This window comes from Gymnoscopelus microlampas (assembly GCF_963454915.1).
Source record: "Gymnoscopelus microlampas genome assembly, chromosome: 2".
Taxonomy (NCBI): Eukaryota; Metazoa; Chordata; class Actinopteri; order Myctophiformes; family Myctophidae; genus Gymnoscopelus; species Gymnoscopelus microlampas.
Window position 1 is genome coordinate 44,054,500 of NC_139939.1, and position 13,635 is coordinate 44,068,134.

Here is a 13,635-nt window from a genome sequence, read left to right on the forward strand (position 1 = left end):
CACAAAGATTTGGCGGACCCCCTGTAGTAACTCTGACGACCCCCTAGGGGTCCCGGACCCCCTGTTGAAGACCCCTGTTGTAGAGACAATCTACAATGTACATAAATTACATTTGAAAAGGCAGTGCCACAAATGTTATAATTTTGCTGTTTTTCGTTCATCTATGGAGTCGACATTACTCTAACCACACCGGGTGGGCTAGACTACAGTGTGCGAGGACGTCTGTGTTCTGTTATTTCTGGTTTCTGCAAGATTCTCTGGCAAACAGGCAAATATAAACAGACTGATCCGATCGACCTGATGTATAAAGGTGACTCAAAGCAATGTGTGACACGACCATTGTGAATGCACCTTAAAGGTCCTTTCACACAGGGAGAGATTGACATGCCTAGTAATTGGTGCGAAATGATTTTCCGCAAGGACAAATAAAGCATCCATCATAATTCATGTTCAATGTGAGGCAAGTAGGCAGGTAGGGAGGTGGAGTAGTCCTGTGAAACCGTCGCATTCATGCTCATCTTGTGCACATGCCCGCCCCCGCTGCCAGAGTTGAATTGTGTTTGAATGTGAAGTTGAAAAAGCCTTTTTGTGATGATGAAGGTTGCAGATTCAATCAGTGTTTTCTGGGGAAGCTTTCAAAAGGGCCTAATGAATGAGGTAACTGGTAACTGCACTGTTTTTAGAAGTCTGCATCTGCACCCAGAATCACAGTTACAACATATACAGTATGTATAATATCGGTACCAGTCAATTTGACCATGCAATTTGGTCATCGGACATTTCTACTTGAAACTGCAAGTGAGCGGCCCTAAGGTCCCAACCTGGAAGTGTAGGTGAGCTGCTGGGTGTGTCCAAAGAAATACAGCTTTTTTAACACACAGAGTAATTAAAACTAAAACAGGCCATGCAATTCCGTCATCGGACAACATTTCTATTTGAAACTGCAAGTGAGCAGCCCTAAGGTCCAAAACTGGAATTGTGGGTGAGCTGCTGGGTGTGTCCACAGAAATACAGCTTTTTAACAGACAGTACAGTAAAAAAAACTGCCTCTTTAACAATGTATTAGCAACAGCTTCGTATAGTGCCAGGGCCACGATATTTTTATATAAAGATATTTTTATATAAAGATATTTTTTGGGGCTTTTTCTGCCTTTTATTGATAGGAACAGTAAACAGACAGGAAATGGGGATAGAGATGGGGGTGACACGCAGCAAAGCTAAAATTACCAGCCTAGGTGCCCAGACGGTTACGCGAACCGTCCGGGCCCACCTTACATTTTTTATGAGTTTGATATGATCATGCTAAACAGGGATAACTGCTAGATAACGGTTGCTAGTCATGCCTGTTCAGGGAAATGAAAAACAAATTCAAACTCCAACTAGGAAGTTATGGCTAATTTAAGAATCTATGAATAATACATAATATACAGTAAATGCTAGATTTTTTTCACAGATTTTGCGCCAACGTTGGCAACTTGGCTATGAATTAGCAAGTCAACAGTACAAGATCTAAAGGCCAACTTATTTCAGCCCAGGCTATATTAAATAAAAAGTACAGTTTACAGAATTACAGATTACATTATTAACTGTACAGTGAATGCACTCTTCTTTTTTATGATCCACTGTAGTGTGTGTGTGTGTGTGTGTGTGTGTGTGTGTGTGTGTGTGTGTGTGTGTGTGTGTGTGTGTGTGTGTGTGTGTGTGTGTGTGTGTGTCACATACCCGACTCTAGTCTATGCATGAATGTTGTTGCACAACATAGCATTAGCATATCAGTGTACCATCATCCTCACCATAGAGGCCCCACCTGTCTTCCAGGTCTTCCAGTAATACAAATGGTCACATGTTAAAGGGATAGTTCACCCCCAAAAAGACTTTTTTTCCTATCGATTAGTCACCCCATGGAATCTTGAACTCATGGATATTTTTTTGTTTTTAATTTAAGCCAATAATTTGATGACCGGCAGCGGTTCCGGTAGGAGTAGGAGACACAAAGAGTCTCCTTTGTGTCTCCTACCGGTCCAATGGTCATCAAATTATTGTGTTGGGAATGCGACAAAAACAAGAAAATATCCATGAATTCAAGTGTCCATGGGGTGACTAATCGATAGAAAAAAAGTAACTTTATGGGTTAACTATCCCTTTAATACAAAGTACGACACAGTTAACAGACGGCAAAGGTGACTGACATGGGAGTCAGAGCAACAAGGCCAAGTGCCAAATGCTATGGTTTCATTCCAGTACTATTTCCACCATTACACTACACTATAAACATTCACAAAAGAAATCCTGCACCGTCAGCGCTCTGGAAAGAGTCTCTCTGTATACACACTCTCATCCTCCAGTTCACAACAAACTTGCCTTTAACCTAGATCCATAAATCAAGACTCTTGTGTCTCGTACGATGCCAGCCATTATGTAACTCTGGTTTGTCAAGCTGTGGAATCTCTCTTTCAGTGGTGGAAAAAGTACTCAAATGTTTTACTTAAGTAAAAGTATCAATACTGCAATGCAAAAATACTCTTTTGTTACAAAAGTACAACATTAATCGGCATCAAAATGTACTTAAAGTACCAAAAGTAAAAGTACTCATTATACAAAATGTCCCATTTCAAAATGTTTAAAAATCTTTTGAAAATAGTCGATCTACAAGCTCACAACGCGTCTGAGCTTGTAGATCTGCTATTTTCAAATAGTCTAAGTATGGGGTTAAGTGGTTAATGCAGTTTTTGAAATAATAATAAAAATCTACAAAGTGACTTAAGTTTTCAAATAATTATAGTGGAGCAAAAAGCACAATATTAGCCTCTGAGATGTAGTGGAGTAGAAGTAAAATGCACTGCAAATTGAAAACACTCCAGTAAAGTAAAAGATTCCTCAAATGTTGTACATAAAGTACAGTACTTGAGTAAATGTACTTAGTTACTTTCCACCACTGCTCTCTTTAGAGCCGTGCTGACATGCCATCTACAAGCGTAGCTGTGTGTGTACTGAAACACTGTCTCCGCGGGGCAATGAAATCAAACTGACTGCATTCTAACGGTACCACTAACTACCGCCATGGTGCCGTGACCCAAACATAAACACACAGGCTTGGTGTCTTAATGGAGATGTTGCTAGGGTCTTTCAGCAGAGCCTTCGTGCAGTGAATTCCATCTCAGTGTGTGGCAAAGGAACCAGTCGCTCAGTACGTTTGACTTTATGTCACTCAGGGATCTGAAGAAAGTACTGTGTATCATGTGTATTTCTGCAGATTCTGAGCATCGTGTGTGTGTGTGTGTGTGTGTGTGTGTGTGTGTGTGTGTGTGTGTGTGTGTGTGTGTGTGTGGACATGCATGCTTGAATGGGCATGCAGACTTGGTGGTGGCACTAATTGCCAGTGTCTAGAGTTGTGAAAAAGTACTCAATTGTTTTACTTAAGTAAAAGTATCAATACTGCAATAAAGAAATACTCTGTTTAATACAAGTAAAAGTCAGGAATTCAAAATGTACTTGAGTAAAAGAACAAAAGTATTGGCATCAAAATGTCTTTAAAGTACCAAAAGTTAAAGTACTCATTATGCAGAATGTCCCATTTCAAGTTTTCAAATGTATAAAAGCAGACCTACAAGCTCAAAATGCGTCACATCGCGACGCATTGTGAGCTTGTACAGTAGATCGGCTATTTTCAAATGGCCGAAATGTATATAGGGCTTAAGTGGTTAATGAAGTGGTTAATGTTTTGGAACAATACTCAAAATCTACAAAGTAAGTTCTACAAATTATGGTCAAATAATTGTAGTGGAGTAAAAGTACAATATTTGTCTCTGAGATGTAGTGGAGTAGAAGTAAAAGTATTGTTAATTGGAAATACTCAAGTTAAGTCAAAATACCTCAAAATTGTACTTAAGTACAGTACTTAAGTAAATGTACTTAGTTGCTTTACACCACTGGAAGAAAGTACTGTGTACCGTGTGTATTTGTGCAGATTCTGAGCATTGGTGGTGACACTAATTGCCAGTGTCCTGATGCCGTCCTCATAAGTGCGAGTCAAAGCTCATCAGCCTATTAGCCTGATGACCGTGTTATCTGTGTGTGTGTGTGTGTGTGTGTGTGTGTGTGTGTGTGTGTGTGTGTGTGTGTGTGTGTGTGTGTGTGTGTGTGTGTGTGTGTGTGTGTGTGTAGGATCTTGGGGACATAAAAGAGGGCTCCTCATTAAGGAGGCACTATACTGGTTGGTTCTCAGCATAACGCTTGAGTATGTATGTTAACGGGTGTGCAAACACACATACTAATTATAGTTACAGACTAATAATAAGTAACTAGTTATTATGCAGTTCAGAAGATGGAGAGAAATAAAAATGAAAGAATAAGTGTGTGTGTGTGTGCGCTCGCAGAGCTAATAAATCTCGCAAACCGCCAAACCTACAGAATTAACACCAACTTTCAGGTCACAAAAGTACATATGTTTTATACTTTTTGAAATATCCAATTCTAATTTTATAAGGGAAGAAACTTTGCCCAAATTTGGAGTCATATGTCACAAATATATGAAGTCTGAGATCCCACGCTGTTCCCATGTGGACCCCGAGATCCACATGATCAGATTTATTTTCTGAAGAGACAGCAATAAAAAAAAAATGCAAAGTTGTGTCTGATTCTTTTTTTATTTTGTATTTATTTATTTCTTCTTCTCTTTTTTTCTTATTGACTTTAAATGTGTAATATTAATACCTCTTTCTATGCCAATGTATTGTACTAAAATCTCCTTTCATTTTTGGTCGATCAGAAATTGGATGGTATGTTTGTGTACCCGTTTCATCTTGTGTTGAGTACTAGTGTCTGTGATGTTTTGTAGCTGTTTATTATGTGTTTCTATGCGTGTATAACTTTTTGAAAAATTCAATACAAATACTTGAATAATAAAAAACCTAAAAAAAAAACACCAAGTTGTGTCTGTGTTTTCATGTACAGTATGTGGACATCCATCCACATCAACGACCGTCAGGTTTTTTATTTTTCACACGGTAGTGTCTAAACAGCATATTTGTCGATAGACTTTTTCAAACTTGGCAAGATTAACATTCTTGATGGGCCAAAGTGTATAGCCTCGTGTAGCCAGACTATATCACTGTGTGGATATGAGTCTGGTGCTTCTATGAGGATTTTCTTTCAAAATAATGGCTCTGGACGCAATTGGTTAGACCAGGGGTCTTCAACAGGGGGTCCGGGACCCCTAGGGGGTCCTCAGAGTTACTACAGGGGGTCCGTCAAATCTTTGTGTGGTATGTTTTTTTTCTTCTCATCAACCACTTGAACCCTATAGCATCCCTTTTCTTAGGGGAACAGCCGATCTAATAGCCGATCTACAAGCCCACAACGCCTCGCAGCGCGAGGCGTTGTGGGCTTGTAGATCGGCTATTTTTGGCAAAAAGGTGTAGGTGTAAAAGGAAAAAAGAGCAGACCAAGTAAAAAAAAAAAAGTTTAATCTGAAACACAATTTTATACAATATAGAGGGGGTCCCTGCTTTATCTTTCTCTCAGTTAGGGGGTCCTTAGCGTGAAAACGTTGAAGACCCCTGGGTTAGACCTACAGTACAACCAACTACCAATTACAGTCTCCCATATTTGAATACTGGGCCCTGATTGGTCACCCCAGACTTCACTTCGGGAGCAGGAAATGGATTCACAACGGAGAGGGGCCAGAGCCAAATCGCAGAGGGAAATTGTATTTTTTGCACTGGCAGATTGGTCTGGTCCCAGGCTACAAAGTTTATTTCCTGTTGCACTGTTTGCTAATGTCAAAACAAACTATTAGATAATACTAAGCACTCAGGGATCAATAGCCTTATATTTATTAAGGGCAACATCTAATGGCTTTTAGCTGAAGGACTTCTCGTTGTTGCCCTCAATAAATAGAAGACTATTGATCCGTGAGTGCATATGTGTTCCATTTGTTGTGATACTTGTCACAACCGTGCACCCGATACGGCTTCAAGATTCAGAGCTATTCACCAGTGGTGGAAAAAGTACCCAAATGTTTTACTTAAATAAAAGTATCAATACTGCAATGTAGAAGTACAAGTAAAAGTCCGGAATAAAACATTTACTTGAGTAAAAGTACAAAAGTATTGGTATCAAAATGTACTTAAAGTACCAAAAGTAAAAGTAGTAAAATGTTTGAAAATAGCAGATCTACAAGCTCGCGACGCGTTGTGAGCTTGTAGATCGGCTATTTTCAAATAGCCTAGGTATAATATAGGGCTAAAGTGGTTAATGTATGTTTTGTAATGTAATAATTTATATCTGCAAAGAAACTAGCAACTAAAGTATTCAAATAATTGCAGTGGAGTGAAAGTACAATATTTACCTCTGAGATGTAGTGGAGTAGAAGTAAAAGTATTGGAAATACATCAAAATTGTACTCAAGTAGTACAGTACTTCAGTAAATGTACTTAGTTACTTTCCACCATCCCTTGCAACGCAAAGTTATAGGATATATGTATATATGCGTGTGTGTTAGTGTGTTAGTGCGTGCGTGCGTGCGTGCGTGCGTGCGTGCGTGCGTACGGTCTAACTCACCCACAACCATGATGTTGAGCTCAAAGCCCTGCTTCATGGCCTTCCTCCTCATCTGCTCCAGGATGGCATCGATGCCCACATAGCTGAAGTCACTGCCTGGGTGCTTCACGTCCCCTTTGCCCTGCGGGTGGGGGTGGAGGGGCTTCACTGACTCGGACATGTTGCTGTGGCTCGGATTGACCTCTGACCCTGATGGGAGGGGAGAGACGGAAGAAAGAATTGTAATCGTTCATCATAATTGTAATTCGAGTTAAAAATAATTTGTCACTGCCTTGTGTCTTGTAATTAGATTGAAGAGTCAACCACACACAGAACAAAGTAAAACCTATATATCGGCAGAAACCAGCTAAATCAATTTTGACGCTTTTGCATTTTTTTCCATCAGTGCCAAGTCCACCAAAGGGGGGTGGAGTTAGCTGGTTTTGCTGACTCCAAGCTCCACCCCCTTTTGACCTCCAACCTCATTGTGAGCTTGGAGGTCCATTTAGCTGTTCTTATCAATGATGAACAAAACCTCCTAACTCCACTTTGTTTTGTTTTTGTCATTTCCTGAAAAATTTACATTTTGGAGTTGGTTTCTGCTGGACAGCAGAGATATTATACATATTTGTTTTGTTGTTGTAAGCAGCAATTTACAACAGCCATGTTGTGCAATATAAAAGTACAAACACATCAGCGTCATGCAGACATGTTAAATGTGGAGATTTGAGACACTGATCTTGCTAGTTCATTGCCTCTCTGAAACCAGACTGCAAAATGGCATTTTAATGAGTACCTGTCTTTTATGCAAGACGGCGTGAAACCATCAAACTCTTTCATACACACACTGAGTGTCTGGAAGAAAGCACCCCATGCCAGCAAGGAAATACTTGTGTGTGTGTGTACACACATACACACATGTGTGCACACATAGACACAGACACCAATCAGACCTTACATGGGGACCTCAAAGTTTCCAGGCCCATGAACCCAAGCTCAGAGACACCCCACAACGCACTAAAGCTAACCTATAAATCACACAGGAAAGTGAACACATCCGTTCCCTAACCTCACATAAATTCTAACCTGCATCCATCTTGTCGTGGCTGCATGCATGTGTCCCACACAACGGGGCATTGAAACATGTTAGCGGCGCACACAGATGTGTGTGCTAAAACATGTGGACACTGTATGATTCACTGATTCACCATAATGGGGAAACCACACAAACGTGAACTGAACGTGTACAGCTGTAAGAGTTGTTGAAGAGGAGGACCTCACACTCTGAAACGTGTTGGTACGAAAAACATGTTGAAACAGTTTACAACTACTTTAACATGACAGTTTGTAGTCACCATTTACAAATTATGTCTTACCTCAGTTGAGAGCTGGCTTTGCACAAAAAAAAGGACTGTTAAATGTTCAAAAGAAAGTGACACGCGGACTGAGGACAAGCAAACTGAAGACGCACCCCGCTCAACTGCCTGTCAGCGAGGTGCTAATGCGTAGTTGAAATCTCAAGCCCGCTCTCTCTTTCTCTCTCTCTCTCTCACTCACACACACACAGAGCTTGCTGTAGGGGGAGACAGTGTTTTCTGTCCTTGGCATAATGGTATCCTCTGCAAAGACACTCTAAACCACAGACAAATATAAACTAACCTTGCCGCCTGCCTACTGTGGCTTCAATCTTCTATTCAATAAAGTTGAAGTTGTCTGAAGTTGTCTGGCCAGATATTATCAAATATGGAAATGAGCTCCCCAAACTCTAGTAGTAGTGTACCAACATCATAGACAAGCAACCAAGTACTCTGACAATGGGTACTTGCTGCACGTCATAGTGCTGACGACATAGATAGGCCACCCTAGATTTGTCCCTATTTCACTTGCACAATAACTTGGGCAATGCTGGGTACCCCAGCTAGTGTAAAATGTTAATGTCAGCATGTATAATAAGCATTTATGAAAAATAAATAAGTGTTTGCTGCATGGGACTCTTGTTTGGTTACACAGCCACACCCTGACATGCATGTGCAATATTGTGCCTTTTGGGTGATACAGTGTGAATAGAAATGTATTGAGTCAAGGCGGTGAAACCGTTGCCAACGTATCTGAAATTCCCTGCTCAAACTTTCACTGTCCTTCTCCTTTAGATACGTTTATATAGACAGTCAAACACACTGAGACAAAGAGAGATACAGATGGACTATGAAGGACAGTGTTGCTAACATGATGTCTGTCTATGCTTCGCTAGCATGTGTCTATGCTAAGAACAATAATTTCTGGGTTGAAGTAAGAAACTTGTAACAAAAACAATGTAACACACACACACATATCCAAAATGTCAGCAATTTTCAGCAAAAAAGTAAAATAATCACTTTAGCAGCTGCACTACTCGTTCTTAAGTAGGCTCTAGCTCACTTTGTCATGGGAAAATGTCTACTAATAACCATATACTGTAGACCTCCACCCACTGAGGGAGCTGTAATTTCAGGGCCCGAACGGGACCTGTCTTTAGCACCTTCCTAGCTAGGACACGCATGCACGCGCGCACACACGCACACACAGGGTGTGACATGAGATCAAATGGGGAAAACCCTGCTACATGTTGCAAATTACGATAAACAATAAGCATCCTTTTAGTTTTTAAAATGTAAAGGAAACCATGCTCTTTTTCATTTTATAACCTCCGGCAGGTAGTGTGCCGGAGGTGTTCAAAAGAAAAAGAGCATAGTTTCCTATGTGTGGAACATACCACGGAGGCCGGAGGGCCATGTACATTTTGAGTAGGGATGTGCAGATACTGTAGGATACTCAGTATCGGTATTTAGTCTGATACTGGTCCAAAAAACACTAGATCAGATATCAGACAAAATTAAGTTTACAAATTGATATGAAAACCTGAAACGTCAAATGTTGGTGAGTGACCACACTTGAAGCGACATGCCCTAAAGAGAAGTAACAGCATGCGTCCCATGATACAACAAGTAGCATGGAATGGAGGGGGAAAAAATGATATGCACATACAGTAAACGTGTGGATGGGTGACAGCAGTAATTGATTATGTAATTCATTAATATCTCAGTAAATGTACCATATTAACCCTGCTGTCCTTATTTTGGTCAAATACAATTCTCTAAAGTGCCCCCCTCCCTGACCCAATTTCTTTAAAACATTTGAAAAAATTGCAAAAATAACACTTTTAGATGGATATTTTCGCTATTTGTGGTACTGCACAACTAAAGTAAACAGGGCTGAAGTTGAAAAACATTCTAACACAAACACAAAAATGATAAATGACCAGAGGAAAACCACATGCAATGCACATGTAGCACACACAGTACTTGCACCACAAACTCTCTAGTACTACTACTGTACACATACCTCAAGGCATAATGGCCACCTCTCTCAGTAGATGAATGAGCTTTAATGTGTGAACTCAATGCCCCCTTTACTTCTCCACAGAGCCAGACAATGGGACTATAAAATGAAGAGGAGGTGGGACCCACCCAGCCCACCTTCACTGGTGCCTCTACAGAAGATTCAGAGTTTCAGTTCCCAGGCACATGACGCTGATTATGATTAATGACAACAGTGACACCACCACATGTGGCTTGGCAAAAACTTCCCCAAAATCAAAGTCTCAGCCGCAGCTACGAAACCTTCCTGAGCGCCCAAGGGCCCACCTTGTCCATCACCCCTAAGTCCTGGGCTTTTGTTTTTGCAATAATTCTGTTGAGCGGAGAGGTTTGAAGCCATGATATTAAACACCATCCATCCATAACCGTTTGCCATGCATGGATGTGAGTGAGTGAACATCCAATGCACTTGGAGACACATTTTCCCTGCTAAACCCTGAATCAACCCCTTTTTATTGGAGCACTGAGCTCAGTGAGTAGCCTCTTGAAAGAGACAATTCAGATTAGCTCTAAATGGCAAACGGAGGATGTGCAGCAAGGCTGCCACCTGGCTGGGCGCTACCGGCGTGCCAGCTCTGGGCCATCTGCTGGTTTACGTTTCTGCTAAAAATAGAAATACTCAACACAGACAGGCATACAGTAGGCACAAACAGCAGAGGTGGACTAAGTACTCAAACCCAGTACTTGAGCAAGAGTACAGATACTCATGGTCAAATCTACTCCACTACAAGTAAAACCACCTGCACTGCATGCACTTTTTTGCTACAATACAGAAAAAGGTAAGAATTGATTGTGCCGATCGTCCCCTCTTAACAGTTTAAACACGCGAGCGAGAGTAGCCCTGCTGCCGCTGGCGAGCGGAGGGGGAAGCCACACTCGACTACATCCTAGAAATGTAGTCGAGTAAAAGCAAAATATTCGTCTTGGAAATGTACTCGAGTAAGAGTAATAAGTATCAACAAAAATCTAATACTCAAGTAAAGTACAGATCCTCAGAATCTATACTTAAGTACAGTACTCGAGTACATTTACTCCGTTACTGTCCACCACTGAACTTCAGGCAATAAAATAATTACACACACACAGAGTCCAGATGGCTACAATATTGACCAGACATGGCCTCTATACCCAGCCTGAGAACCACCGTCACCATGTTTCAATTGACCCGAGTAAAACACAAACTGTCATTACTGCTTACATCAACAATAACCAGTGATAATTCCCTCCTCGCCCTCCCTGTGTGAGAGCTGCTGGCCCATGCCCCATCCTCCTCCACAGCTGCTTTTGTTCACCAGTTATTTATGAGCCTTGTGTACTTCAACGGCAGCGCTGGCATTTGCAAACCACTGCAGAAATTTGGAGTGTCCCTCTCTTTATGAGTCAGACATTAACCCGTTAAACCCGGGAAACGCATATCCGTGTAACCACTTTAACCATTACTTTATACTTACAGTAACTTGTATATCTGCTATTTTTGAAAAATCTCAAACATTTGTGCAAATATTTGAATATATATATATTTTTAAAGGGACTCAAATCTTTGCTTCAGGGGGTCCATATGCCAAAATATTTTGAGATGGGGGTCAGCGGCCAAATACATATCATTTTGGGGTTCCTTTCCTTGACCTTGAAATAGTCTGAAAACCACTGATATCGCAACATACGTTTTTTTCTGAAAACTGCAAGGATTTAGAAGACATTTTGTAGAATCGGCCTCAGGTCTTAATGGGTTAAGTCAAGCGTTACGATGTTCCACAAAGGAAGCACTAATAACCTTTTGCAAGAGCGAACTACATTTCTGGATGAGTAACCTCATTAGATATGAACAGGGCTGCATGAGTCTCTCTGACCATGATTCAAGTGTTTCTGAAAAAGAAAAGGAAAAAAGAAAAAGGCCCAAACAGTGGGAAACAAAATGTTTTTGGCTGTGTATACGCTCAAATCTAGAGACACAAATGGATATATCAAAATGAAGCAATGTAGCAGATTTGCGAGTCGAATATTCCAAGACTTGGGCCAACAACAGGCAGATGATGGAATGCAAGTTCATTCAAATGAAATAAGAGAATTTGACCCGTGCAGAGAGGAGTAAGCAGGTGCCTCGCTGTACCCCGAGTGAACCCCGATTGTGGAAAAACATTACAATATTTGGCCTGCCTCTCACCTTACTTCATCAACACAAACTATACCCAATCAAAATGGCTTTGCTAAATCACAAACAGCTGGTTATGGTGACTGAGGTTTCATTCAAATACATACGAGGAACTGAGATTTCTTGTCATGGAAACGGGGGATTTAAGTACTAGCAGATTTTAGAGCTCTGTTGAATACATGTAGAATGGAAATGTCATTGCAGATGTTGGTCTGAATTCTCTCCTTCCCAATGAACGGTACTATACAGTCCAACTGGACATACTCCACATTGTATCAATAATGCCATAGTGTCAATATTGTAGCCCAGGGGTCTTCAACAGTGGGTCCAGGACCCCTAGGGGACCCTCAGAGTTACTACAAGGGGGCCTTCAAATCTTTGTGTGATAGACTTTTTATTTTACACTAACTATTTGAACCCTTGCATCCCTATTCTGAGGGGAATATTAGCCAAAAATAGCAGATCTACAAGCACACAACGCCTCATGCTGCGAGGTGTTTGGTGGTGGAGGTGGTGGAGCTTGTAGATCGGCTATTTTCAGCAAGGAGGTTTGGTGTAGAGGGGAAAAAGAGCAAACCAAGTACAGAGCTAACTGTAAGTGGTTAAATGTCTGAAATGTCACATTTAACATGAATACAATATGTAGTGGGGGGGGGGGGGGTCCTTGCTTCGTTTCTCTCTCAGCTAGGGGGTCCTTGGCCTGAAAAACGTTTGAAGACCCCTGCTGTAGAGTATGTGGTCCTCATTGAGTCTGAAGAAGAGCAATGTGCTCGAAAAAGGTTGCTCACTCAGGTGTGCAAACGTTTTATTGTTCTTTGGTCCTACTGTATACATCTAGCAGTATAATAAAATAGGACTGCTTTTATTCTGCCAAGAAATCTAATATATTAAAAGCCATCTAGGACAGTTTGGTTGTCCCCTCACAAGCTAAATGAATCCACAGAGACAGACAAGATAACCATGGGTGTTCTAGTTTTTCCACCAGTACTGTTTTTTGACAAAATGCACACTGCTAGACATTTGGTTTCCTGTTTGTCAGGTACAGGAAGCAGTGACACTGACACATTGTCTATCACCTCAGCCTGATCTCCTACAACATCGTGCACATTGCACGGATGTCATTCCGTACATAAAGACACGTAGAAAACCCAAAAACCTGTGCATATGAGCCGCGAATCCCACGGTGAAATAACCGGGTTGCAACCCGGAAGCAGAGCAGTCCCCACAACATGATTTACGATTCTGTGCCTATCGGTATATAACTCAAACGGCGAACGCTTGAGACTGCGCGCCTCGAAATGGTTTAGTCAATGGAGGGGATACGAGGCGGCTATGCACAGGTTTTCTAGGTGTCTATGTGCGGAATGACATCCGTGCAATGTGCACTATGTTGTGTGAGATCAGGTTGATCACCTAAACTGTGCTCTCTATTCTGAGGAGCTACAGTCTTCTCTAGGCATCAACCTGTACTGATTAGAGTTCTCAACAGGCCTGAAAATTAAGGCCCGGCCCTACTGGGCTGGCCCG

General features: G+C 41.3%; 1 protein-coding gene across 3 annotated transcripts in view; it reads right to left on the minus strand.

Annotated features, from left to right (window-relative positions):
- The window catches only part of septin9b (septin 9b), a 93,704-nt gene that overhangs the window by 23,542 nt on the left and 56,527 nt on the right, over positions 1-13,635 (minus strand). For 2 of the 3 annotated variants that reach the window (XM_084068448.1, XM_084068450.1), the window contains one exon: positions 6,562-6,750. In XM_084068448.1, coding sequence (XP_083924574.1) covers positions 6,562-6,750 — 189 coding nt within the window. Of the gene's footprint in view, positions 1-6,561; positions 6,751-7,916; positions 8,050-13,635 lie in introns of those variants that run through there. The other variant, XM_084068449.1, reaches the window with a different exon arrangement.